The 26,395-nt window shown below is 51.4% G+C and overlaps 9 protein-coding genes and 1 non-coding gene across 10 annotated transcripts; 5 read left to right on the forward strand and 5 right to left on the reverse strand.

The window, feature by feature from the left end:
• Positions 1 to 1,051: 1,051 nt before the first annotated feature.
• Positions 1,052 to 2,993, forward strand: SCP_0411830 (Glutamate 5-kinase; the record flags this gene model as incomplete). Its single annotated transcript, XM_027757910.1, has 7 exons — positions 1,052 to 1,091; positions 1,146 to 1,333; positions 1,445 to 1,555; positions 1,614 to 1,709; positions 1,770 to 1,944; positions 1,996 to 2,851; positions 2,909 to 2,993. The coding sequence occupies 7 exons, from the start codon at positions 1,052 to 1,054 to the stop codon at positions 2,991 to 2,993; spliced, it is 1,551 nt and encodes a 516-aa protein (XP_027613711.1).
• Positions 2,994 to 3,357: 364 nt separating this feature from the next.
• Positions 3,358 to 4,699, forward strand: SCP_0411840 (Ribose-phosphate pyrophosphokinase 2; the record flags this gene model as incomplete). Its single annotated transcript, XM_027757911.1, has 7 exons — positions 3,358 to 3,391; positions 3,454 to 3,493; positions 3,562 to 4,026; positions 4,080 to 4,200; positions 4,252 to 4,360; positions 4,425 to 4,483; positions 4,538 to 4,699. The coding sequence occupies 7 exons, from the start codon at positions 3,358 to 3,360 to the stop codon at positions 4,697 to 4,699; spliced, it is 990 nt and encodes a 329-aa protein (XP_027613712.1).
• A 410-nt stretch (positions 4,700 to 5,109) lies between these two features.
• On the reverse strand, positions 5,110 to 5,987 carry SCP_0411850 (Protein PER1 homolog; the record flags this gene model as incomplete). The annotated part of the gene is made up of 2 exons (XM_027757912.1): positions 5,110 to 5,666; positions 5,726 to 5,987. 2 exons carry the CDS (start codon positions 5,985 to 5,987, stop codon positions 5,110 to 5,112), a joined length of 819 nt encoding a protein of 272 aa, XP_027613713.1.
• Positions 5,988 to 6,888: 901 nt separating this feature from the next.
• Positions 6,889 to 8,545, forward strand: SCP_0411860 (Histone deacetylase phd1; the record flags this gene model as incomplete). The annotated part of the gene is made up of 3 exons (XM_027757913.1): positions 6,889 to 7,037; positions 7,090 to 7,350; positions 7,405 to 8,545. 3 exons carry the CDS (start codon positions 6,889 to 6,891, stop codon positions 8,543 to 8,545), a joined length of 1,551 nt encoding a protein of 516 aa, XP_027613714.1.
• Positions 8,546 to 8,971: 426 nt separating this feature from the next.
• Positions 8,972 to 10,894, reverse strand: SCP_0411870 (hypothetical protein; the record flags this gene model as incomplete). Its single annotated transcript, XM_027757914.1, has 7 exons — positions 8,972 to 9,160; positions 9,222 to 9,496; positions 9,558 to 9,866; positions 9,922 to 10,034; positions 10,084 to 10,463; positions 10,515 to 10,583; positions 10,637 to 10,894. The coding sequence occupies 7 exons, from the start codon at positions 10,892 to 10,894 to the stop codon at positions 8,972 to 8,974; spliced, it is 1,593 nt and encodes a 530-aa protein (XP_027613715.1).
• Positions 10,895 to 12,452: 1,558 nt separating this feature from the next.
• On the reverse strand, positions 12,453 to 17,598 carry SCP_0411880 (Calcium-transporting ATPase 1; the record flags this gene model as incomplete). The annotated part of the gene is made up of 31 exons (XM_027757915.1): positions 12,453 to 12,493; positions 12,546 to 12,831; positions 12,890 to 12,924; positions 12,979 to 13,077; positions 13,133 to 13,215; positions 13,277 to 13,526; positions 13,588 to 13,654; positions 13,712 to 13,737; positions 13,791 to 13,844; positions 13,895 to 13,941; positions 13,997 to 14,048; positions 14,102 to 14,198; positions 14,253 to 14,292; positions 14,352 to 14,388; positions 14,444 to 14,503; positions 14,557 to 14,739; positions 14,793 to 15,015; positions 15,071 to 15,220; positions 15,271 to 15,537; positions 15,590 to 15,634; positions 15,684 to 15,737; positions 15,793 to 15,797; positions 15,853 to 15,926; positions 15,977 to 16,147; positions 16,208 to 16,268; positions 16,320 to 16,352; positions 16,408 to 16,450; positions 16,499 to 16,651; positions 16,722 to 16,928; positions 16,994 to 17,080; positions 17,134 to 17,598. 31 exons carry the CDS (start codon positions 17,596 to 17,598, stop codon positions 12,453 to 12,455), a joined length of 3,495 nt encoding a protein of 1,164 aa, XP_027613716.1.
• A 1,624-nt stretch (positions 17,599 to 19,222) lies between these two features.
• On the reverse strand, positions 19,223 to 20,209 carry SCP_0411890 (DOPA 4,5-dioxygenase; the record flags this gene model as incomplete). The annotated part of the gene is made up of 8 exons (XM_027757916.1): positions 19,223 to 19,341; positions 19,436 to 19,539; positions 19,589 to 19,593; positions 19,664 to 19,694; positions 19,766 to 19,844; positions 19,898 to 20,044; positions 20,098 to 20,111; positions 20,163 to 20,209. 8 exons carry the CDS (start codon positions 20,207 to 20,209, stop codon positions 19,223 to 19,225), a joined length of 546 nt encoding a protein of 181 aa, XP_027613717.1.
• A 543-nt stretch (positions 20,210 to 20,752) lies between these two features.
• Positions 20,753 to 20,862, reverse strand: SCP_r0411900 (the record flags this gene model as incomplete). Its single annotated transcript, XR_003546570.1, has 1 exon — positions 20,753 to 20,862. It is a non-coding gene; the product is annotated as a 5S ribosomal RNA (ribosomal RNA).
• Positions 20,863 to 21,547: 685 nt separating this feature from the next.
• On the forward strand, positions 21,548 to 23,496 carry SCP_0411910 (hypothetical protein; the record flags this gene model as incomplete). Its single annotated transcript, XM_027757917.1, has 3 exons — positions 21,548 to 22,435; positions 22,488 to 23,353; positions 23,406 to 23,496. The coding sequence occupies 3 exons, from the start codon at positions 21,548 to 21,550 to the stop codon at positions 23,494 to 23,496; spliced, it is 1,845 nt and encodes a 614-aa protein (XP_027613718.1).
• A 756-nt stretch (positions 23,497 to 24,252) lies between these two features.
• Positions 24,253 to 24,594, forward strand: SCP_0411920 (hypothetical protein; the record flags this gene model as incomplete). Its single annotated transcript, XM_027757918.1, has 1 exon — positions 24,253 to 24,594. One exon carries the CDS (start codon positions 24,253 to 24,255, stop codon positions 24,592 to 24,594), a length of 342 nt encoding a protein of 113 aa, XP_027613719.1.
• Positions 24,595 to 26,395: the final 1,801 nt, after the last annotated feature.

Below are 26,395 nucleotides of genomic sequence, written 5' to 3' on the forward strand. Positions count from 1 at the left end.
GAGTTTCCTCAGAAGAACCTGGAGATCTTGAGATTTTGCTGAGAGCAGTACCTGACATGCGACCGCCGATTGGTCACAGTGTTAATCTGACCAAAGATTTCTGAAGAGGTGCTGAACGGCCTGGTCACCAGAAAAACACCTCTAATCGACGTAAGACGAGCGGGACGGTCCACGACTGAAGTTACATTGTTACAGCTCTCGGCGAACCCTGTCAGTCCCAGCAAACTGTATGTCCCCAGGCATTGAGGGTAGCCTACATGTACTACAGTCACATCTACCTGGTCCTTTAGACACCCGAATGCTCTTAAGCCCAGTGAATACTCTCACTTTGTTCCGCTTTAGACCGGAGTTATAATCCTGGATGCTATGCACTTGTTCTAACACGATCACACACTTTAAGCTTTATCGACCGTGTTCACCTGGAGGAGCCATCAGCGGCGAAGTTTATTATCAGTGGTTTTACCTTGAAACAGTGTGCCATCCCATCAATTCTTCCTTAATAGTTCAAACTGGCTGAAAATTCCCTTTTTAGGTATGTGATGTGACACCCGGCACCGCGAGCTGTCTCAACATTTAACTTCACCGCTGCATGAGTCGCGTGTATTGTACTTAGACATCAAGAGGCACGTTATTCAGTGTACTTGGGTAGGTTTCTGAAATTTTTTCGAACCGAAGAGCTCAAGATCTTGTGTCTCAAGGACCGGTAGATGGTGGTAGTGGTAGCAGCCAGGAAATTTAGCAAAAAGAACAGAATCAGCTTTGAGAGAGAGCACTTGAAGGAACATGTGTGGACAATCCACAGTGACCAGTGTCCACTGCACTCTGTTTTCTGTTCACGAAGTACATAGTCATGATAGTTCATCGAACCCCACTGAGACAGTGCCTTGTTACGTAATTCTGGCAGAATTCTGTCTGGTCGTGGAAGGGACAAGCGAACACATTTCACCATGACTCACCGCGTGTTTCGATACCAGTTCTGTCCACATAAAAGACCCATTACCGACACGGCTTACGTCTGAAACTATAGAAAATTAACTTAGACCGACTAAAGATGGCTCGTCCTCGCCACTTTACGGTGGTGATCAAGTTGGGTGCGTTTAAAGTTCGCTACTTCCACGTTCAATGTGTTCAATTCTGAAACGCAGGAACGTCTTCGATTGTTCACGAGACCACATATCAGCCCCTGCTATCTACTCTATCCGCGGTGGTAGAGACTGTTGTTCATCTTCGCGCACAAGGGCACAAGGTAGTACTTGTGAGCTCTGGCGCCATTGGTGTCGGGTTGAAGCGCATGGAGCTCGCCCATAGACCAAAGAGCTTGTCCGGAAAGCAGGTATGTATCTCTAATTGAATCTCAATGCAGGTTGGAGAGGAGTGCGCTGCTGCGAGTAATTTTATGTCGCGGTATCTATCTGCGTATGATGAATACTGAAATACTGTGCAGGCACTTGCTGCAATCGGTCAAGGCCGATTGATTGCCCTATGGGATGATCTTTTTGGACATCTGGGTCAACCCATCGCCCAAGTTCTGCTAACACGGGGTGACATATCAGATGTGCGTTATGGGTGCTATGATCAATCGTCTCGAAATGCTCATATTCAATGGTTGCTAGCGCACTCGCTACTTGAATGCAGTGAACACCTTTAAGGAGCTGTTGTCCATGGGTGTCGTTCCGATCGTCAATGAGAATGACACGGTGTCCGTCAGTGTAAGTGAAGGCTGTCGTACATGTTATCCGCATTCGCTCATCCCTGCTACCTTGGTGCAGGAAATAAAATTCGGCGACAATGACACATTGTCTGCTATCACCTCAACAATGGTTCATGCAGATTACCTCTTCCTGCTCACCGACGTAGACGGTCTGTATACGTCCAATCCCCGTAAAGATCCCGATGCAAAGCAAATCTATGTCGTCTCTTCCATCGCTGCAATCCGGTCTCAAGGTACTGTCGATTAAATCAGCCGTTCGTCCATTCTCTGAGATCTCGCGCAAGTTAGCACCAATACGTTAGGCTCTAATCTGGGTACCGGTGGGATGGAGACGAAACTCATTGCCGCAGAGATTGCGACAGCAGCTGGAGTTACAACCATCATCACATCCAGCAACGACCCAAAAAATATCTTCAAGATCATCCAATATAACAATGCCCTTAAATCAGGATCTTCCACGCCGATCGAGCCATGTTCAGGACAGGCGAGTCCAGTACCTGCGCAATCTCTATCTCCTGGTGATTCAGACACCACCTCCACTGGGTCTGTACCGGTTACGGACCGTCCAACCATCAGTGGCCTAGTCAGACCGCCACATACGATGTTCCTCCCGTCATCGGCGCCTATGCGAGACCTTAAGGCGTGGACGAGCCACACGCTGTATCCATCGGGGACCGTAATTATCGATAGCGGTGCTCATCACGTTCTCTCGCGGAGGGAATCCGGGGGGCGCCTGCTCCCCGCTGGTGTTCTGGGTGTCCGCGGGGCATTCGCGTCAGGCCAGGCGGTTCGCATCGTCGTTCGAAAACGGGCTGCGGTGAGCAAAGAAGAGCACGAGGCTTCGCAGCGGTCATATTCCGATGGACTCTCGACGACGGCGCCGAATACCCCGGTTCTACTCCCCAGGGCATCCGTGTCCTCATCGATATCAACTCTGCATGACATTGATTTGGAGCCATGTCTCCCTCCAATTGACGAGGAGATGACGCCGTCGACGTCGCTCAAGGTGTTACGGGAGGATGGTCAGGCGCTGGTTGAGCACCCCGCTGACCATAGCGTGGAATGGGAGGTGGAGGAAGTTGGGCGCGGTCTTGCAAACTACAATTCTGTGCAAATAGAGAAGGTGAAAGGCCTCAGAAGGTGCGCACCGCATGTGTGTTCCGCGTGGACCCACTCTCATGCTCTTCTTCAATCTAGCTCTTACATCCCGGAGTTACTGGGCTACGCGGATTCGGAGTACGTTGTAGAAAACATCACCATCCGTGTTCCGCCTCAGTCTTAGAGGTACCGTTTTGTTGTGCAGAATCGTACCTTGTCTTTGGATTTCTGCTGCTTGCTTAGCCTTTGTAAACCTTTTCAGCTGCTGTGCACATTGAACGCGTTAAACTCAAGCATCGATCGGTTCGATTGCAGTTCGGTTCCGTCTGATTGAGGCCGGACTCCAGAAACCATTACATAATTTTCCAAGCTTTTGGTGCATCTACCAATTTTGGTCAATTTTTATTTTCCGATCCGTGGTGTATGGAGTTGCACCGGCGGAAGGTTTGGTTTATTCTCCACACTTCACTCTATTCTCCTCTTGCTCCCTAACGCTTATTCTACTATACATTCTCCTGCATTGAATGCTGTAATCATCTTGGTTGAACATGCTCCACGGAAACTCTGTCAGGATCCTCACGGGTATGTTCTCTGCGCAGGACATACGCTGCACCGCCCTCTCTAACCCGACGGACGACCTGCAGGGAATAGCCATCCTGAGCTAGCCCAAGCGGTGGTCGAGCGGTGAGCTGCAGCTTTGCCTGCGGCGGTATCGCACGCAGGGGCAGGTGATTCATCGCAGTGTTCTTTAGGCTCAACGTGCCCATGACGCCGTGCACGGTGAAGAAATTTTCGAACGGCGAGATTAACGTGAAGATCTCCGAGTCAGTGCGCGACGAGGACGTCTTCATCATTCAGTCTGGGTGCGGCAACGTGAACGACAACCTCATGGAGCTTCTCATCCTCATCTCGGCGTGCAAGGGCGCGTCCGCGCGCCGCATCACCGCTGTCATTCCGTGCTTCCCGTACGCGCGGGTGGACAAGAAGGATAAGTCTCGCGCACCCATCACCGCGAAGCTCGTCGCCAACATGCTAGGCGTGGCTGGCTGCGACCATGTCATCACGATGGATCTGCATGCTAGCCAGATCCAGGGGTTCTTCGACTTCCCTGTAGATAATTTGTACTCGGAACCCCTCATGGTCGCGTATATCAAGACGCACATCGAGGATTGGAAAAACAGTGTCGTCGTCAGCCCAGATGCCGGAGGAGCGAAAAGGTGAACTGTGACGATGACTGGCGTGGATCGTGTGAGATTGACGCGTAAGGAAGAGTTACAGCTCTCGCAGACAAGCTAGGAGTGGAGTTTGCCCTCATTCACAGGGGGCGAACCAAAAACTCCGATGAGCTCCCGGAAGTAGTTGAGGTCCTTGTAGGAGACGTGCGAGGCAAGGTACTGTATCCGTCGAGTCGCGATCGTCTCATGTACTCATTCCTCATTCAGGTGGCTATTCTTGTGGATGATCTTATAGATACTGGGGTTACGCTTGCACTGGCTACTCGCGCACTCAGAGACAATGGCGCAAGCAAGGTGTATGCTCTTATCTCACACGGTGCGTTCTCCCATCCGCGAGCTTCTTTGTCAATTCCGATCCGCGATTCATTTTGATGGGACAGGGCTCCTGTCCGAAACCAAAATGAGCATGATCCAAGATCTGCCGATGGAGAAGCTCGTGGTACTTCGTACTCAATCTGCTACCTCTGCACCGAAGGCTTACGTACTGTTCCAGGTCACAAACACTATACCCCAGCACCAGCACGCTCTCGCATGCGACAAGCTGGTGACACTGGACGTGAGTCCGATCATCGCCGAAAGCGTCCGCAGGACGCACAACGGGGAGAGTATCAGCTTCCTCTTCGGAGACTGGACCGGAGACGGTGTGGCCTTCTAGTACTTCAAGAACAACGGGGGAAACGAACAGCGGAAGAAACTAATAGGAAATGTAACACCCTATATATGTGTAAAATCTCAGGCTTCTACAGATATCCCATAGGAACTGCAATTACTACAAGCGTCGACGTGTATGTACATTATCGATCCACGCTTATGACGAGGTACAATCTCAAGTATTGTACAACAAGTTGCCAATACAGACTCTTCGGGAAAAAAATGTCAATGACGGAAGACGACGAAGAAATATAGCACTCACAATACAGTCACTTGCCTTAGCACGGGACTTAAACACGGAGCAAGGCGGAGTAATCTGACAGTACATGAGGCGGTCACTACGGGGTGACCAGATTCAATGCATGGTCCCACCTGTGATATGGAGATCTGGCAGCTTGTGCACTAGAACACAAATCAAAATTTTTGCACCCTCCAACCATCATCCTGCGCATCCTGGACGAGGAATTCATACCAGAATACTGTGATAGGAACAGTCGACAGATGCCACAACGAATGCGCGTCGATGATCCTCTCCCAAGGCGGGAAATCGAACACCTCCAATGCTGTAGCCAGCATTGTACATGCCACAAAGATGGCTGCCTTGCTAGCATATTTCGGGCGATAGGATTCGGGACCGAAGGGGAAGCGTCGAATGAAAGATATCGAGGATGGAAGGGAGTAAAATACCCAAAGCAAGTTGTGCAGCATACCTATGGCAAGGTTAAAAGCGATGTTGTACGCGTAGTCGAAGCGTGGCAGCAAAGCGAGGTAGGAGACGTGGGCGAGATACGCGACTATACAGATACACGTCCATGCGTTTGACGCAAAGGTTCTGGGCGATAGGAATGTCGACGGAGGGCCGTTACGCTCTGGGGGATATAGGTGGAATAGGCGGATCACGGTGTAATACAGGGCAATCATAATAGCCAGGGCAGCAGAGAAATAATCCAGCTTTTCGGTCAATGGCAGGTCTACAAGAGCATCCAGGATGATCAGACTTCACGGCCATTCTTAATAGCAAGGGGCCAACCTCGCGTGTGGAAGACAGATGACCAGAACCACGCATTCATATTGATGAATGCACCCCAGAGATAATACTGTTTCATGGGATGCCCATCGTGGATGCTTTCTTGCACATGTCGGGCTCCTCTGGCGTGAGCCAGGAGGTTCAAGACCGAGAACGCGACGGAAGCCGGTTCCTGCATTCCAGCGAATCGCCAGAACGGCCACTTCCCATGGTATTGCTGCACGGGATTTCCATTCTCTACCGCATTGTCTGTGATCTGGTGCATACATCCGTATTTGCAGTCGTCCGTGCATGTCCATCGTGTCAATCGCAACGCAAGAGGTAAGGGCGAGCTCGAATCTCCGCATGTATGGGACTCGCATATTGATACGCAGCGCTGATAAGTAACATCGCGGTCTCCAGAAGACGCCAAAGTAATTGTCGCCAATGCCAGCATAACGGAGACATGAGTATGCATTTTGACGACAGCAGGCTGCCAAGAGGTTAACACGGTCACGGTGGTAGGCGCCCACTGGCCTCCTATGGCAGTGTTTATGTAAGCGGTGGCAGATCCTCCTGCAACTCCAGTCACTGCGTGGCATTGTGTTTTTCTGTACTCTATTGCTCACAATCGACACATATAGTCATAAAGACATTTCTGACGATTATAGTATGTTTGACCTTTGTTTCATCCGGCTTGACACCGCAGAAAGTGAATTTTCTTTGTCATTTTCAGGATCGTTGAGAGTCAACATACTTACCTGAATTCCGTCAATTCCACCGTTCGTCGCTATAATACAGCCCAGTTTTGTTGTCAGTAAGTTTGAATGCTATCTATGAATGATTGTTCCTGATGATCATATGCAGAGACAAGCTCTATTTTTGGAGTGACCAGGATGGTCCGCTCTTCGCAGGCGTTCACTTTCTCCTCCTCCCCTTATTTTGACGACCGCGGCCCACATGGATATGCCGAACCTATCACCGAAAGAGTGAATGTAAGATAGAACCAAATAGATACTCGGAGCTGTTAGTCTGATGGCGTTTACATAGCCACATTCGCGACCAATAGTCTCTTACTATTTTCCGAAAGGCGTCGGAGCGCAACATTATGGAGTACGCCTGATTTTATACATGACTCTAATTCGTATCTTGTGCTCATTGTGCAACTCAAGCAGGAACGACATCCAATGAAGCCACACAGACTCACATTAACGAATGCTCTTGTCACGGGTTACGGGCTTGACAAACAAATCCACAACATCTACAACCCACGTCCCGCTACTCAAGCGGAGCTTGAGGCATATCACGATCACGATTACATTGAGTTTCTCTCTAGGTCATTGTACTCCCATGTCGCTCTTGTGCTGTGATTGACTTCAACCTCCTAGAGTTACTCCCCAAAATCAGGGAGCAATGAGACAACAAATAGAGGCCTTCAATTGCGTGGAGGATAACCCGATATTTGCAGATATCTATGAGTTCTGCAAGATGTATGCAGGTGGCTCCCTCGCTGCGGCCAGAAAGCTCTGTGCAGGTACCACAGACATTGCTATCAATTGGTCGGGAGGTCTCCATCATGCAAAGAAGGCTGAGGCGAGCGGATTCTGCTATGTGAACGACATCGTCCTTGCTATTCTTGAGCTTCTGAGGTGAATCCACTGTGCATGTTCACTGCGCGTTTGACTTGTCTGACAAAATGAAAGGTATCATCCTCGCGTTCTATATATCGACATTGATATCCACCACGGTGACGGCGTGGAGTTCGCATTCTACCACACGAACCGCGTCATGACCGTTTCGTTCCACAAATACACCGGAGACTTCTTCCCCGGCACAGGAAAGCTCGACGACAACGGCGCCGGGCTCGGCAAGCATTTCTGCTTAAACGTTCCCCTGCAGGACGGGATCGACGACGACATGTACCTCACGATATTCAAGACCGTCATCGAGGACACCGTCACCGCCTTCCGGCCGTCCGCCATCGTCCTGCAATGTGGCGCGGACTCCCTGGGCTGCGACCGGCTCGGCGCTTTCAACCTGTCGATCGCAGCCCACGGAGAGTGCGTCAACTTCGTGCGCAAGTTCAACGTGCCCCTCCTCGTCGTCGGCGGCGGCGGGTACACGATCAAGAACGTGAGCCGCTGCTGGACGTACGAGACCTCCGTCCTCGTCGGCGCCGCAGTACCCGACGAGCTGCCTATCACCATCTACGACTCGTTCTTCCGCGACTCGAAGTGGAAGTTGCACCCGCCACTCACCGGGAAGGTGGACAATCAGAATTCGCCGGCGTCGCTGCAGCGCGTCACCATCAGCATCCGCAACAAGCTACGATATCTCCAAGGCGCGCCTAGCGTGGCGTTGCAGGAGATCCCGCCAGATCTCGGGGGCTGGCTCGAGGACGAGACGCGCACACGACAGGAGAAGGAAGAAGAGAAGGGCACCGCGCAAGCTGGGGAATCCAGAGAAGACCGGTCCATGAAGCGGAACGAGTACTTCGACGGAGACAGGGATAACGACGGCGATGAAGAAGAGGAGGCACCGCCGGCTCCAACGCCACGGACGAAGGCGACTGCCCGGAAAACAAGAGGGGGAAAGCGAGGCCGTGGCAGGGGTAGGGGCAAGGCCACGGCCAACAGCGCGCCGAGGGAAGGTGAAGATGAGGCAGAGGAGGCAGCCGCACCACCTACACGATCTAGGACGACAAAGGGAAAGACGAAGGGGCGCGGGCGAGCACGCACGAAGGCACAAGGGAAGAACACCGAGCCGGATACCCCAAATGCAGAGCCTGACTCGAATGCGAGTACAGAACAGGCTCCAACGCCAATGGAGGTGGATGTCGTATGAAGTCAACATTCTGGAAATCGCGGTGCTGTACGTCCATCCCATTCTCCAATTCGCGGGTTTTTGTAGCTGACATTAATCATATATTTCGCTGTTGTTGAAGGCCGTATATCCCGCTCGGCATAACGGAGCCCTTCGATGCAATCTAAGCTACTGAATATGCTGCAGAAGACGATGAAACTAGAGACACGCACGGACATCTGAACGCACTTGTAGGGCCTGCGAGTCAGCCATACGTAGGCTGGCATCCTCCGTATTCCCACCACGAGTCTACTCGCCATATGAAGGTTGAACGGACGTACCGTCGCCTCGAGATTAGTCTAGATACACTACTACATACATCGACTTGCGAACTAATGGATTACGATAAGGCTGCGAGCCTGCCGTGCGCGATAATAGTTATGCAGCAGCTCGTGGCAGCAACAGGTGTTAGCTCTCTGCGTGGCTGCGCACATGCGAGCCAAGGAGAGCAGCGATCTCGTAGCAGCAAACCAGCAGGAGCTGGCCAACGAGGTCTACCAGCGCGGAGTTCAATGGCAGCGCATACATGTCAGGATCGAGGTCGCGTTTCCACAGGAGGTTCGTCGTTACCTGCGCAAGGAAAAGTGATATTACGGTCTACACGAAAAGCCACGGTCAGCTCTGACGATGTCTAAGAAATGAGGGTAATTGGACATACTGTAATGCAGAAGAAGATGACTTGGAGTACTATGAAGAGGAAGGAAAGGCGGAGCCAGCCGAACGCGAAGACTGTCGCGAGGAATGCGATGTTGACTGGGAGGCTTACGAGCAGGAGGGTAATCATGACCATACGTTGGCTGGGGTGAGGGCTCTTCTCGTCCGCTTGATCTAGGGTTGGCAGGTCGGACAAGACTGTCGGCAGCGTGAACGTCGCTGCGTGCAGTGCCGTTGAGAGGCGTGAGATAAACACAGAACCGACGTTTCCAGAAAGGCCTATAATAACGACGAAAGTGAGATTGACGTATATCTACACTCACGACGAAGGAACGTTTACCTGTGACAACAACTGCAACAAGGGCGTAGCCAGTGTATTGGCCGACGAACGTGTCCAGGACTAGGCCTGTCCCACTGCTGATGATCATGGCGATGAACAAGGGCATCCAACCTTCTGTGAGCAGATGCTGGACGTGTTCATTGCGGCGCGTTAGGACCGTCCAGCCGACAGCCGCCGCAACGAGGAATATTATGATGATAAGCGGGATAACCGTGTCAATAATTAAAAGGTGTAACGCAGAAACGACACCCAAGATCGTCAACGTGACAAGATCACCGAGACAGGCAGCAACGGGCGGTGCGATATTATCTGCACACAGAATAGCTGTAGATATACAAGAATGACTGGGAAGAGCATGGCTTACCTGGGTCGAGCCCGAATCGCCGACACAACACAACTAGGGTGCACATGAACGACCCAAGCACACAGCCGGACAAGCAAGTAGATGTCATGGCAGCAGACGCGACCATCGCGAATCTGTGGAAATGCTCAACTCTGTGTCGGCACTTCGAACTATATAGCATACTCTGAAAGGCCGGACGTTGGCGAGCCACCTGGAAAGATTGGCCGTGGTGTTCTCGCACCCACAGTCCTAGCCACTATCGAGCTAGTAATGTTGCCAGAAAGGACCGCCGAAACTGCTTCCTCCCCAGCTGGTCGGGGTATGATACGACCTAGAAGGAAGGCGACACACGCTGCGACGAAGGATACGACGGTCGCCTGCACCTGTAGCAGCGTCAAGTTTCCAAGAATGATTGATTTACGTCTTGATGGCTCGTCGAGCTCTCCCATGTTCGCAGCGGTACCCAGACGGGCTGAAAGGTTCATCTCAAGGTTTCCCTTCAGGTTGAGTACAACCGGGATGATCATGATCAGCTCATCCACGCGGGACATGGCTTTCCAATGCTAATGAGTATCTGAGCGCACAGTCATCGAGACGAGGTAGTCAATACGCACAGAGACATTGGTCAATATTTCACCCGTAAATAACAGTCCCAGAGTAGTTATAAGAAGGGTGGGTGAGGTCTATGGCACGTTCAGACTGCTACGCAGCCGCATGCACATCAACAAATATTCACCTCTATGACAAGGCTCTTCACCTGAGCCCATCTACTCGTGTGCCCTACAAACACCCGTTCCTCCCTGAGAGAACCTAACAGAGCACGATTGCCTTCCCCCTCATCGTCAGAGTCACCGTCCGAGTCATCGGCGAGCTCGTAGACAAGTGGTTTGGCGCTCTTCTGGTCATCGGTTTCCGTCGTTCCGTCCAGAGTCGTAAGTTCGATTGTCTCAGAGCTGATTTCTGAAGCTGGGTCAGACGACACGGCGCCCTCCATGCGTCGTTAAAAGAGCTGGTAAAGTCCAAGTCCGAAGGGAGGTTCAGATCTCAGAGCTTGTCGTCTTTCGCCGTCATGTGTATGATCAAGCTCGAGGTGTGGGACGTACGCCATGGTTCCGCAGCATGCATTCAATCGTCTCACTTGGCAAACCTCTTGCAATCATCTGACTCATGATACGCGGATGTTAATGTTCTTTGACGTTGACAGTCTCTGCATACTTAGTTCCCCCGTTCTATGTGGACATAAGGCCTGAAGCTCAAGGAGTTCAACGGGACACTGCTGAAAATCTGGCTGCATTCTACATATTTCTCTGCGCTGCTTCGCCTTCTGAACGGTCCTTCCGAGCGAAGTTGTCAATGTTCGTGGTCTTGCTGTTGGCAAGAATCGAAGCGAAGATAGCCTGGTGGTCGCAGCCTCGAGCGATGACATGGTGGTACAGTACACTATCTCATAATACATAACATGGTAATGCATAATACCTCATAGTGCATAGGCCTTGGGCGGTACGAAACTGCCCTTCGCAGCCAAAATCCAATGCCATAATGCATAAAATCTCACAATGCATAGCAAAATCCGGGCACCGACGCTATGCATTATGAGATAGTGTACTGTATTTCCCAGCGTTCTCGCTGCTGCGCACTCCTGGAGGCATCATTTATTGGTGGCCCGGGCAGGCTGCCGAATTGACAGATTCAACTTCGCCAGAGTGGAGAGCATGGGGAGGACCGAAACTCAAATGTGGTAAGTCGTTTCCGCCAGAGCACGACCGTATGCATAGTCCATGGCCACCTTGGCACGGGACCTCGCTTCGGGAAGCTGGCCTACCGCTGTGTCCCTCTTTCCTGAGGTCTGTGTTGTCGATTGTCAGTGGCTAAAGGCACTGCTTTTCAGTCTGGTCTGGCACGAGACCATGCTGCAGACGCGGGGGACGCGGAAGGCCAGACGCTGGAGCCATCCAAGACGCTTGGATCACCTTTACGTGTAAGGCGAAATTCTTACGAGGCTCTATTATTGGGGTGACGGAGCCGTCTATCGATTACGCAGGGCTGAGTCGCTTCGCAAAGATGGAGCCAGTGTGCGAAGAGAACCGGGGCGTGAGTTATACGTATCCGTAATTTGACAATTTCTGGGAATTTTCCCTCTTCAGGCACCTTGAAGGGGCGTGTCGGTGGAAGCCAGCTGACCAAGGTGAGCTGTTCTAATTTATTTCTTGTTCATCTTTCAGGAGGCAACACTCATGAGTTCGCCAAACATGATCAATGAAGTGTTGGAGGAACCTCTTGTACTACTCTTGTACCTCATCCTCCATCATGCGAATAAGCACGGTTCCACAGACAGGCCTGTTATCGTGAATATTTACGCTTTCCTCCTCTGGCACCGTCTCATCTCGGAGCAGCCTCAGTTGCGTTCAGATCTATAAAAATCATTCCGTACATGTGTTGATACAAAAGGTCCAAACTCGTCTGCCATCCAGTCATAAAAACGTGGGTATCGTCAACAGTCAGTATACAGGTCATCAGCCCGTACATGGCTGCCATGACATCGTCGTAGGATGCTAGTGCTTCGAACGCATACTCATCGTCCGCATGGTCGGGACTAGCACCATCATCAGCAAAACCTGAGGCATAGAGATGAATCCAAAACTTACACATCATCAACCCCTTGATGTCCTTGACACGCGATTGCTCGATGCTCTTCCGCAATATTAGCACGCGTATACTGGCCCAAGCCAATAGTAGCACGCCGAACGCGACCGGAATGAGCCAGTACAACGGTGATAGGTGGTACGACCCGCCGAAGACCACGTGCAGAGGTGGTGTGTAGATAATGAACATGCCAAGACATGCGCCGCCGAGAATACCAACAAAGTTGTAGTAGTTTCCGACGATAGACTTGCCGAAGGGGAACGAGAACTTAGCTTTGACGGCGAAGACCTATTGAGAGCAAGGTAATCAGTATGCCAGGACGGAAAAACACGTCGAGCAAACATACGTTGAAACACTGCATAATGAATATCGACAGGTATGCTGACAGAGTTGGCGTCAGAGTACAATTACGCATGCAACGCAAGTGTTACTCACTGATGCCCTGTGCCTCACCATAACCTTGGACCTGTTGTGCGGCATCAAGTACTTGGCCGCGGGAGTTCGTGAAGTCGGGGCTTGACTTCAAGAAGTATGCTAAAATAGAAGCGTGCATTTAGCAATGGCACGTATCAACAGGTGTACAACGTACTGTGGGTGGTGGAGGACTGGGCATTGCGCAGATCTGTGGGAGTAAAGCCGTTCTTGTAGAACACGACGAAGTATGCGACCAGACTGCGCAGTCGTAAGGTCAATACTCGTGTGTATTCAAGCATCCAGGGCACCATTAACGTACGCGCCAAGCATCTCGATAACACCGGCCTCGAGATACGAGTAACTGAGCAGCTTGTTGTCCACAAGCTGCTCGTCATCCGTTTTCTCGAAGACCTCCTCCCAGAATCCGCGCGTGAAAGGTGCGGTCAACTTTGAGTGAAGTACAGATAACCGGCTTGGGCGGATGACGTCCTGCGTCTCAGTATCACGGTGCAGCGTCTTGGTCCGACGGAGCGCGCGTTTCTTGAGCGTGATGATAGAATTCTCGTTGACTGTGGAAAAGATGGAGTGAGCAGATCTTGGATCTTGAACATACGCGGAGTGAACGCGGACCTGGTTTCCGTGGGTTCATGCGCATCAACCCATCCTTCGTTTCAGGCTTATCCCAAGCGAATGAAAGCTAGCAAAAAAGGACTTCAGCGTGTCTCCTCGGACGAAGCACAGGCTGGTAACTCACAGCGACAAACAACTCGAAACCAAGATCTACAGCGATCTATCGTCAGAACTCATACTAGGCCCATGAAAATGACGCTGACCGATAACCAAAATCAAGATAGCCGAAAGTGGAAGGGGGATCGGTACAACGACATCTATACAACAGTTGATTAGTGGGGAAAGTACCACGGACAGAGATACCTACAAAGTAACTGCGGAATGACCTCTGGAGTACTGTGAGAGATCGTGTACCTGTGTGTGCAGGGTGTGAGGCCCGGCTATTCCAAATCAAACCCTCGTTACTCACTGGATTGAGCGCTTCAGGTTGACGAAGATCTGGCGACCTTCTGCAACACCCTCTATATTCATTATCACTACGTGCACAAGAAGTGTACATCACAGAAGTACTCACTGACGGTCGAGGCGAAGTTGTCGTCCAGGAGAATCATATTTGCGGCTTCCTTGGACACGTCAGAGCCAGAAACGTTCATCGCAATACCGAGATCGGCCTGGTCAATGTTTTCAATAAGTGCTTCGCAAATGTCAATACATCACTGTCGTACCTTCTTGAGTGCAGGCGAATCGTTGACACCGTCCCCAGTACTGATAGCGAGAGAATCTGGTGAGCCAATGAAGAGCGGTCAGAAACGCAGGGCACTTACACTCCAACAATATGGCCGAGGGCCTGAGCATGCTTGACTGTAGAACGGTGTCGTCAGTAGTTGCAGAAGGCAACTGATTTTATTCTGCTGACCGATTTCGAGCTTATGCTGCGGTGAAGTACGAGCAAACACGATTTCCTTCTTGGCGAAGACTGGAAATGGGGAGTTGAAGAGGAAGTACATATGAACAAGCAGAGGCACATACTCTGATCCCATTGCCATCCCTGAAGGCCATCGATATCATCTCCATGGACCACGACAGCGTCGACCTCATCTTCGTATATTGCTTCAACCGGACGGCCAGTTTTCGCGCTGAGGGTTTCCTTGGTGTCCCCAATGATGAGGTTGATCTTGCGTGCGATGGCTTCCGCAGTCTTGGGATGATCACCTGGTGGTTGAAATCAGCATTTCTTCTGTCGGATGGGTCTTAGATTAACATACCAGTTACCATCATGACCTTGATACCAGCGAGACGAAGGGTGCCGATGGCCTCGCGGACACCGTGCTTGGGCGGATCCTCGAGAGAAATCAGGCCGCAGAAGGAGTATTCCGTACTGGGGTAGTTGCCGTCGTTCTTGCTGAAGGCATAAGACGCGTCGTATTGATCCGAGGGCAGCAGCTTCTGGGCGCAGGCGATGACACGATGGCCTCTTGATGCCATGTACTGATTGATCGTGCAAGTCAGTAAACAGTTTCTCTGTGGTAATCGAGCGACTTACGTTGTAGGCCTCGTCATAGGCATCCTTGAACGCGTCCGTGATGGGTTCAATATTTCCGTCTTTCATGTAGGTGGAGCACTTTGCAAGTACACGCTCAGGGGCGCCCTTGATGTAGAGCGTAAGGTTTCCAGTCGAATGCGGCTTGTCGAGCTGATTGGAGCCGTTAGCATTGGACCACGACGAAAAACAACCAGACTTACGATAACCAATGCCCACTTGTTGGACGAGTTGAACGGAATCTCGAAGACCTTGGGGTGAGCCTTTTGCAGCGCATCATAATCAACTTGACGGCCAGCGAAACGAGTGAGACCGGTCTCGGTGGCGTCACCGAGAATTTCGCGCTTGTCGAAGGGTATGTCTGTTTTGTCGAACTTGACGCGAGAGTTCAAAGCAGCGATGTGGACCATCTCCGTCATACCCGGAGCTTTCATCGAAAATACTTCCGTCGATTCGGAGTCATTGTTCGACTGGGCTCTCTTGTCAGGAAATATGTACAAAGAGACGACCGTGGCGACAAACCTGGAAGGCAGTGTACATGCGTTCTCCGCTCCACAAGTTCGTGACCTTGCAACGGGTGAGTTGGAAATTGAGAATGGCCACGTCGAAGTCATACCGTCATTTGATTCCTCGTCAAAGTACCAGTCTTGTCCGTGGCAAGCAGAGTGAGCTACAAGACAAGATATGAGACTATGCGTTGAAATGTCACAGTCAGAAACATTTACAGAGCCTGCGTACAACGTCGATCAGGATATCATTAATCAATTGAATAAATGGAAACGTACCAAGTGTTTCGACACCTTGCAGGTCCTTAACGAGGACGTTCTGCGCGGCCATTCGCTTGGCAGCGATTGACAACCTGAGCTTCAGGTCAGTAGCATCCTTTTCGTCATGATATTCATAGCTCACAAAAGAGTGACGGTAGAAGGCAGACCTTCGGGCACGAAGGCAACAAGGATGGAGACAGCGAACGTGACGGTTTGCGCGCCCTTGCCTTTGTAAGCGGTCGTGATACCGACGACGAAAAATATCACGGCGAATACGACGGCGATGGACGAGACCATGATGACGAAGCGGCCGCTGAATATCATGATTGTGTTGTCAATGTATGCTCAAGTAAATACGAACAGAATGGCCTACATTTCGACGGAAAGCGGGCTCTTGTTTCCGGACTCTCCGCCGGTAAGAGCTGCGATTTGACCTGAAAAGCCGATAAATACGTTGCCCAAGTCAACCGAACAATGTACCTTACCGATGAACGTGTGGTCACCAGTTCGGACAACAACTGACGAGAACGAGATCAGGTGAAAATTCACATCTCTACTAAGGGAAGTACGTACCTCCCCAGCCTTCGCCGTTGACGACCAGACAGGAGTTGAAAACCTTTGTGGATCTTAGTGGCCGTGAAGGCAGAAAGAGTAAAGTACCAACCAGATTCTCCGCCTCTACAGGTCTCGCTTTGCTGCCCTCAGGTAGTGCAAAACGTTCTTGGGCTTCAGATTCTCCTGTCAAGCTACTGTTGTCGACCTTCATGTCAGTAGACGCAAAGATGATAAGATCGGCAGGCGTCTTGTCGCCAGTGCGCTGCGGAGATATGATGCAAAAAAAGCCAAACCTAATCAATATGCGAACTTAAGCTCGCACTACGACTCACAATTAAAACGATGTCCCCCTTCACCAAGTCTGCGGCGGGAACGTTTTGGATGCTTCCATCACGGACTACGCGGCAACTGGGAGGGATCATGGCCAAGAACGATGCGAGAATGGCCTCGGACTTCTGGATTTGGAAGAACTCGATGAAGGCGTTGAGGAAAGCTACGGCAATGAGGATACCACCCAAGTAAGTGTTGGCGAAGTTGTCCTACAATGATTTCAAACAAGCGTCAAACCCTCGTCTGCTATGATCGGAGAAGACGGCAGACCGACCTTGAAATCTATACCCAGCAAAATGTACTCGAGGATGCCTGCAATGATCAACAGAATGTTGAACATTGTCATGAGTAATTCAATGTACTTCAAATTAAATTGAGCGATGATCGACATCAGATGAAATTATGGGACGATACCTTTCTCAACGCAGATTTCTTCTTGGGAGGGGAGAGGACGTTAGGACCATCGCGGGCAAGCCTTGATTTTGCCTCGTCCGCGGTCAAACCTAATGAAAGGCCGGGATCCTTGGCGTCGAACGACGTCGCCAGCTCAGGGCCGAGTTCCTTGACTGTCAACTTGTGCTCGTGGATGTCGACCTTGTCCGTCTCCCCGGCCTCTGCGCCCTTTTTGCCCTTGGCCTTCTCCTCGTCGAGATGCTCGTAGCCGGCCGCAGCGAGCTCCTTATCTTCTTTGGTCATCTCGCGATGCATCTCCACTCCTCTCGGACGGCCATGTCCGTAGATAACCTTTTCCTCGTAGACAGCGCCCGCCTCCTCGTCGGGAAAGGCGACAGCTCGTGTGCCAACGGCCTCCTGGTCGTGTGGCTTCACTTCGCGTTTCTCATCGAACACAGCATCGGGGTCATTGCCAGCGACAGCCATCACGAAGAGCCTCAAGCGACAAAGTCAAAGGAAACGCAGTCGAGTCGTCTGAAGAACAAAGGCGACGACGAGGTTTTTAACCAGGACGGTCCAAAATTTTCTTTCACAAGCGATGAGAATGGGGTAAGTTACCAGCGGAAGGACCTTATCAGGGCCGATGGCATCTTAATGCACATGGGTCGCATGATTAGAGCAAGCTGGATCATCGCACAAGCAATCGGGCACTGGTGCAAAAGATTCGGACGAACGGCCAAAAGCCCTCACCTCAAATAAAATTGAGTGTCGTCGCCGTGAAAGGGAACACACGTGATCGTGTCCGGGCGCATCTCCTCAACGCGAAGTCTCGATACAGACTGGATGCGGCACTCTTTCCGAGCTTCCAAGCTCCAGAAGGTACGGAGCCAGTCCTCGAGGCACCACACAGCAGATGAGAAGGGTAGGTTACAACGCACCATGAGACCCAATGTCCGGCAGGACACCGGACATGTCAGACTTCAGGCGGTATGAAGGCAGTAGAACCCGCTCACACAGCGCTCACAGCTGACGCCTCGTTATCTTGTTACGTATAACAAGAATGGGGAGCAACTTCACGAGGCAGTTCAGACTGATTGAGAATCGACAGAGAAGGCCGAACAGAGCCTCAAATATGATCGGAAGACCGATGCAAGCTCAATGGCTATGCATCCACGCGTCCACTGGGTACTAGGCAGTGGCGTCTTCTAACAGTGGCAGACCAGGTCAAGTTTTGTTATAAGCTCCTAGGATGTTAGTTGGAAATTCATTCGACAATTCGAAGTGAAAACAAAAACACAGATATGTCGTAGCCCGGTGAAGTACCCAATGTCCGCGCTTGATCACAGATGTCGATGCAGAAGCATCTCAACCGGTCCGTGGCACAGAAACTTTGCTATTATTGCCCAAATTCTTGTTCAGAGGTTGGCGGTAAACAAGATGGTGGTCGTCGAAGACAAGATCGAACTTGAATATTTGAATGCTGACTCAAGTGCACTGTCGGCGCAGCATCGGCTCGTTGGTCGGCATGTCGGTCACCAATTTTTGTCTAAGATTCTTGGTAATATTTAACGTTGTACATATACAATTGACGAAAAGACGTTGTCAAGCCCGAGAGCTCTGTCGAACGGGCAACTCCAGTATATATCGACACCCAGACGGAGTAGGAGCGAGATGGGATACTAGAAGTCACTGCAACGGCGACTTCAAGATCATCTCATAAGATCTCTACAATCCCCGCCGTTGACAAACTGGCCGCTGGCGGCGGTTGGCACCCCCTTCGTAGCGTTTGGCAACTCCCCAGAAGCTTAAGGCTGCAACCAGGTGAAGTAGGATCCGACCACATGAACAGAAGCAGCGGCACTATCACGGATCGAAATGAGGAGAATACCAAACCACTGTGGATCTCCAGATAGCACTCGGATCAGCTGAACGATCGACAATGAACAATTCAGATTGCCAGAGATGAGGTCACTTGAGTACCATACCGCGTCGTGTGCACGACCGCAATCCTCTGCCGAAGAATATCCTACGAACCACCTTTCACGTAAAAGAGACCCAATGCACAACAGCAAACACACTCGAACGGTTGTGCCTACATCGATCGGACGACCTAGTTGCTGGGGGCCTTCGCGGCCTCCTTCTCGCCTTTGAGGATGTGCTCGATGTTCGCGCCGATCTTGCGGCGGTCCTCGAGCGACAGCGCGGGCGCGGTCGAGGAGTAGCCCACCTCTGGACAGAAAGATCGACGTGAGATGCTTTGCGGACGAGAACAAGGTGGACACATGGCCGGGAGCGGCGATCGCATGAAACGGGGAGTACGCACTGAGGCTGGGATACTGCAGGGGGATCTCTGCGCTCTTAATCGGGAGCGTGGACAGATCAAGGGGGAAAGAAGGGCCGATCCACGCATTGCGGACTTCGTGGTCTCTGTTAGCGCACTCAGTGGCGAACGTGCGGGAGGGATGACATGACGCACTTGCGCTGCTCCGGCGATACACGCACACGTCATCAGCACGGAAGGTTTTGAATATCATCATCCTGGAAGACGTACCTGCTCGCGAGTGAGCGGGTGAACGAGGATACTGAGGGCTTAGTTAGCACGCGGGCTTCTGTTACATGCCAGTGTTGAGCTGATTTTTGATATGTTACGTACCTGAGATTACCCCGGTTCAGGGAGAGGTACGAAAACACGGATGCAAATGACTCTGAGGGACACCATATTTCATACGAGCCTAGACGCGGGATGGAATCAAGGATCGACGTGGCTGAGGCGATAATAACGCACCAACAGGGTGAGGGCCGATGGGGTCTGTGTTCACTCGAAACAGAGGAACGGCGATGAATGCACCATCCCGTCTGAGACGCAGTACGGCGTCACGGAGATCAAGGGCCTCCTGATGTTCGTCTGCGTTCCGCTGGTGGAAATAGATGTCTGTTTGTCATGAACCACTGGAACAATCACTGCATCTGTCATTGAAGACTGACGAAAATGCCATTCCCTATGGTACCACGTCAGCCGAGAATACTTACAAGACAAATCACGAGCGCACTTGATTTCGGAATCGACAATTTCCTTCAAATCAGTCGGAGGGCTCATGTTGTCACCGATTCTGCGAACCTGAAATGTCGAGTACTGTATGTCTATTTGGTGCAGGGATAGAGTTGAGTTCACCCTTCAAAGTATGTCAACGAACAGAGACTGAGAGGACACCGGACATGGGAACAGTACGTAAATAAATAGAGGCCTTGTGATGAGATCGATGATTGTCGATGAATGACGAACTGGTGCTACCACAATCAAGCGCCCATAACTACTACCAGAGAGCTCTCCGACTCTGAGTCGATTGTAGGCTCGTTAACCAGCCTCTAGTAGACAGGAAGAAGGAGTCGTTCCTCTCTATAGAAGTCGATTGGCACTCGCCGGATTCCGGCATGCCCTGAAAAGGTCTGATAACATGATTGTACCGTCCTGGAAACCTATCGCAAGTACAGTAAATAAAAATTGTGGAGGTCTACTCTGGCACGCCTATTCAGTCTGTAACGCGTAACGCAAGGTCAGAGCGAGCAAGTGCTTCTTCCTTCATTCATGTACATAAACGGGCCGCAGCTTGATGAGAGTATATACAAAAAAGACAAAACCACAGCACCCAGGATTCCCGCGTGGTCCCCCACCGTGGTACTAACTGGGCGGCACTCCGGTTAACTGCGCAGATCAAACGGGATGCGGTGCTTTCGAAATCCTATGGCCGTGGATACACATCACTGCATCAATAACTTTATATAAGGTCAACCAGCGACCCTTAAGACTCAAGGAACCAAGGTGTGAACTCCTTGAATTCTTCCTACCTATCTACCTTCTTGAACCTTTCCACTCAACCAGATCTAGAGTTCAACGTTCCTCCCTAATCTATAAGTCGTAGCACCGCTGACAAGCGGTAAAGCACTCTACCTTGCGCTCGTATCCTGGGGCCCGCGGTTTCATGATATAATCGTACGCTTCACGAAGGCAGACCAATAATGACCTTGCCGAGGCGAGGTGGGGAGGACGGTCTACTGTACGAAGTACTAAAGCAATGATCGAGTCACCGTGGTCGCGCAATAACTTATGCATGTAGCAATTCAGGGAGTCACGTCTACCGCTTGCACTCAGCTCGCGCGCTTCAACTCGGATCGCTACTTGAATCACTTATCGTTGTAGCTTGGAAACCTCACCACCTCGATCAAATTCAAGCTTCAAGACCCATTACCCAAGGTAGTGCTTCGCCAAGCGATCGTTCCAGACGGTTCAAAGTCCAATCTGTGCGTGAGCGGTGTCTCATTACTTACCCACCTTTGCATCTTTCGTTTCAGTCTGGTCTTGATCCCTATCGGTGGTATCCTCACAGTCCACACAACTTATTTCGCTCAGGATGCTACTTTCTTCCTATCTTCAAGGATGTCCTTGACGGCCGTTGCATTCTCGCTCACGTTTCTCGCGCATACGCTGGCTGTGCCGCTCGATTCTGGCAACACATCCTCAGTCGAGATCGTCTGGGTAACCGACGTCGTGACCTCCTCTGTCGACGTGCTGGATATTGCCACTAGTGTTCTGATTGTCCCACCGACGCCTTCTGCTACCCCCTTCTTGCTTTCTATCGGCTCTTTCGTTCCCTCACCGCCGTCTTCGGTGTTTTCATCTGTTCAACCCGTGACCGTTACGGACACTTTTACTGATGTCGTCACTGCGATGTTCACGGAACCACCTACGACGACGACTGTGTTCCCGCCCCCGTCAACCGTGACCGACACCGTTACGGTATCTTCTTCTACGCCTCCGTCATCCTCTCCTAGCGGTGCCCCCGCACAAATCGCCTGGGTAGCCCCCGCACAGATGACAAACCTCGCTTCGTTCAATGTGACAAACTTCGCCGACGGCAAGCAAAACATGCGCATCGTCAGCGGGCTCCCCACGAACGTGAGCACGAACGCGCTCGCAGCAGACTTTGAGGCGTCCGCGGGCAACAATTCCGGCACGCCAGCGACGTGGGACAGCAGCAACTCGAGCGCGGTGATGCAGCTCTTCTACCCCGCTGGCTCCGTCAACCCGAGCGCGGAACCGCAGGGAGGCGCGGATTTCTACGCGGTCCCGCTGGATCTGACGGTGGCGCAGAACGTATCCCTGGAGTATAGCGTGTTCTTTCCTGTGGACTTTGACTGGGTGCGGGGCGGGAAGCTGCCTGGGCTCTATGGCGGTCATTCGGGGTGCTCCGGCGGGGATGATGCGACGACGTGCTTCAGCACCCGCTTGATGTGGCGACCGGGCGGTGCGGGCGAGCTCTATCTTGTGAGTACTTCGGCTTTTAATTGTTCCAATTTATCATCCACCCTGTCCGCAGTACGCCCCGAAAGACAAACAGACCGCAGCGCTATGCTCGACGCCGCCGCTCTCGGTTTGCGATTCTGAGTATGGTCTGTCCGTTGGTCGAGGTTCGTTCACGTTTACGCCGGGTGCATGGACGACAGTGCGGCAGACTGTTGCTCTCAACACTCCGGGACAGCAGGATGGAGGATTCATCCTTGAAGTGAACGGTCAAGAGGTGATCAATCGCTCCGACGTATTTTATCGAGATGTCCCTGGCGCATCAGACTCTGGGGGAGACGATTCAGATGGCGACTCGGGTGGGTCTGGAGACTCGAGCGACTCTGGCGACTCCAATGGGTCTGGAGACTCTGATTCGGGCGATGGTTCTGGTGACTCTGGCTCTGGCGATGATTCGTCTGATTCCGACTCCAGTGATAATGGGTCTTACAATGACTCAGGGGGCAGAGACAGTGGTAGCAGCGGAGGTGGGCTTCTTGGACTCGGTCTGGGATTGGGACTATATGGCGACTCGCTCTTCCATGTCAATCTTTGGCCCGGCGGCATTGTCCTCTCCGTTCCCAATGATGGGACAAATGATCCAAGTCTAGCCTTTTTTGCCTCTCCAACAGTAGTCTCAACTCCTGCGCTCATTGCTCGACAAACGGCGAACCCACAACCATCAGGAACTGTTGTACAACAGACGCAAACTAGCACCGTCACGAGCACGAGCACGAGCACGAGCACGAGCACAATCCAGCCGGCGCCCTCGACGCAGACCGTCACGTCTCAGACCACGAGCATCACGACCGTGTATTCTTCCTCGTTTCCCACAGCTCTTCCTGCCACGGTCGAACAAGCGGCTGCGCCTCGATCCATTGGCTTCACAGGGCTCTTCTTCAGGTACTTCCCACATTTGCAATGGTCCGGTCCCATTTACTCACAGCATTACTAGCACGTTCTTCGGCGGGCACGGCGAAGACTGGGCTACCCCGAAGGACCAATACGTGTGGTTCTCAGGTTTCTCCATTGCGGTTAACAATTGAGCTATGCACACTGATGGGATGGGAAGAACTTCGGGCTTACTCTTGTTGGATCTGTCTTTCAGCTTGTTTTCGGTTTTCGGCTTGGTCTACATGATTTGTACGTTCGTCGCTGTGTTTTCGGTTACAGCGGGGATGCTCCCTATGTTATTGGATCCTGTGTTTTTTTTGCAAACAATCACAGTCGGGATTATTCCAGTGTGCACGCTCAAGCGCTCAAGTCTGTGGCTCTGGAAGTCTCGGACAATGTGGGTACCTCTCCATAGAGCGTCCACGAGTCATAGGAACGTTACGCTATCATTTCCTTGTGCATTTTGCACAATACTGTGCATGTTCTTGGACATAGGCGGTAACAAAAAATTTCCACGTTACCATGAGGAAGGTTCGGGACTCTGTCCCGGAACTCCAAAGTTGTGTGAAAACCCTAGTAGGGCTCTGCGAGCCTATGTACTTATTGAACTCGCCGTTCCAGTGGTCTGAGCACCATTCAAGTCAAATGGTTACATGCACAATGATCCTCAAGCTAAAAACCGTCTGCACTAGGCCAAAGCGCACAATACACAACAATCTATAGTAGTAAACCTATAAATACAATGAGGGGTAGAGGATGACGGAGTTCGGACAATGTCACCGATAAGTTTCGCCGCTTGACTCATTTGTCAGACGGGTGTTCGGGCGCATCGTGCAATGCCGAACAGGACACGCCTTTATAGGCGAGTACTACTCACAATTCGTTCCATCTGAACACGTTGACTGCACATGCGGAACTTTATTCCAGACCAGACGACACATACTACAAGACTGCGAACGATACAAGGACTACCGACACCTACTACAAAAAGTGAGCGACACCATCGACCTCCCGAAGCACTGGGAGAGTTCCTGCAGGCGAGCGGAGCATTCACGAAGACGGGGGAAAAGAGAGCGGGGAGGAGAACAGCGAGGTGGGAAGACGAACCAGAACCAGAGCCAGAAGGAGAGGAGACCGACGACGAGACGTCAAACGGAGATGACGCAGACGACAACGAGGAGGAGGAGGAGGACACGAACAACAAGCTCCCACGTGGCGGAGCGGAGGACCATAGCGACACATGGTACTAGGTGCACGCTGACATACCGTCCCCCTCCCCTCATCACCAGACGACTCGCATGCAACAAAGCGGCAATCCCGACTTGCTACTTTGCTAGAAGACCCGATACGGTTCCCAGGCCCCTTTTATTATGTGAACGAAGACATGCAGCCCTAGCGGCATGCGACCGATTATTACGCAGACACCTTACAACCGACTCCATTTATCTACTCCACACGCCGCAGATCCCCGCCTGATACTTTTCAGATTCTCAATATGGTTGCCCAGTCGTACTTAGGTGGAGTGGCGCATTTTAATGCCCACTTACTGTATGGACCGGCGATCACCGCGTCTTAGCACAGCTGTTTGCTTGTTGCGGTATATAAATACGGAATTCATCATCATCATCATTTGTCAGACGGGTTCTTGCAAACGTCAGAATACGCGGATGACGTTTCCCTCGAACAGGCCCCCGAGCTTATGATGAGAATAATTCAGGACAACTGTTTGCGTATTTGCGAAGTGACGCACCTCGCGTATCTCGGAACAAGACATTCCTCGACACCACTGCACCACGGTATACATGAGTTCCACCTTGAACGCCTGGACATATTCCTCCTCCACGATCGGAAGATCGATTCTATGGAGATTTTTGCGATACGCCTCGCGAAGTCCTGCAGCATCTGTGGAGGAGCCGCAAACTCTTCCTCAAGTTTTGTGGTATGTTCGTTCTGATCATGTATAGCAGTCAGTCGATTGAAATGGTGCGATTTGCAACTCACTCCACCTTCACTGTAAACACAGAGCAGGTCAAAGAGGCCAGCACAATGCTCCGGTGATAATGGATTGAAGACACCGTTAAGAATAAGCTCCGTCAGGAGCAACTCATCTCCGGTGCTGATCTCGCAAGCCACGCGACTCTTCATGTGAACGATATTAGCGAAGGTAGTAAATCCAAGTCGACGCAGAACAGGTGCCTGACTTTTGAGCTCTTCCAACTGTACCACACCATTTGTAGCCTGGATCCTTTTCTTCAGATCTCGAAGCGCTTTTGACACTCCACTTTGCGAACATGTTGGGTACAAAACTCTGGAAGACGAGGATCGCTGTGCTAAAGGCTTAAGAACACTTTACTATCCATCAATTCAATTTTGTAACGCCATTTGACGTTAGGCAGTGACGCTAAGCATTCACGACTCTACGCGTACCTTTACAGGGACCCTTGAATTTGTCGTCCGTGATGTTCATGTTCTCAACTGTATCGAGGAGAGCGATGCCGTCCGAAAACGCCGCTGAGCCCCGAAGACACTCTTACAACCAGTACCTCGAGCTTGCTGTGGTCGCAGATCGATATGTGCTGAGCTGACTGATAGCGACGATTGTTACCGGTACCACCAGCGGTTCACCAGTCTGTCCTGGACGACATGACCGAACATCGCTAGGCGTAGTAGATAAGGACCGGTCTTTCGGCACGGTCGACGAAGTATCGCAACTCAGAACGACATCGACGACGTATTGCTTGTGAGCAGGTAAGTCTTTGACATTGGAGGGAGGTTGATGCTGCAAGCAAGGTAATGAGTCATCGTAGCCAACGTTTACGCGATGGATCAACTTGTTCGTTTCTGATAATTTATAACGACACCCGACCGCAGGATCTGTGTGGTGCATTACTTCTCAACCTATCGGAATGATAATGCAAGCAAACATATCTCGGTCGTCATGACCATGCACGGAAGGATCTGCGGTGATGTCACCCGTCATCAATACTACGTCTCCGAATTCAGCAAATCGCGATATCTTTGGTTGCTGAGTGCTTGAAGAATATATTTCAG

The sequence above is a fragment of the Sparassis crispa genome, assembly GCF_003851025.1.
Source record: "Sparassis crispa DNA, contig_000003F, whole genome shotgun sequence".
Taxonomy (NCBI): Eukaryota; Fungi; Basidiomycota; class Agaricomycetes; order Polyporales; family Sparassidaceae; genus Sparassis; species Sparassis crispa.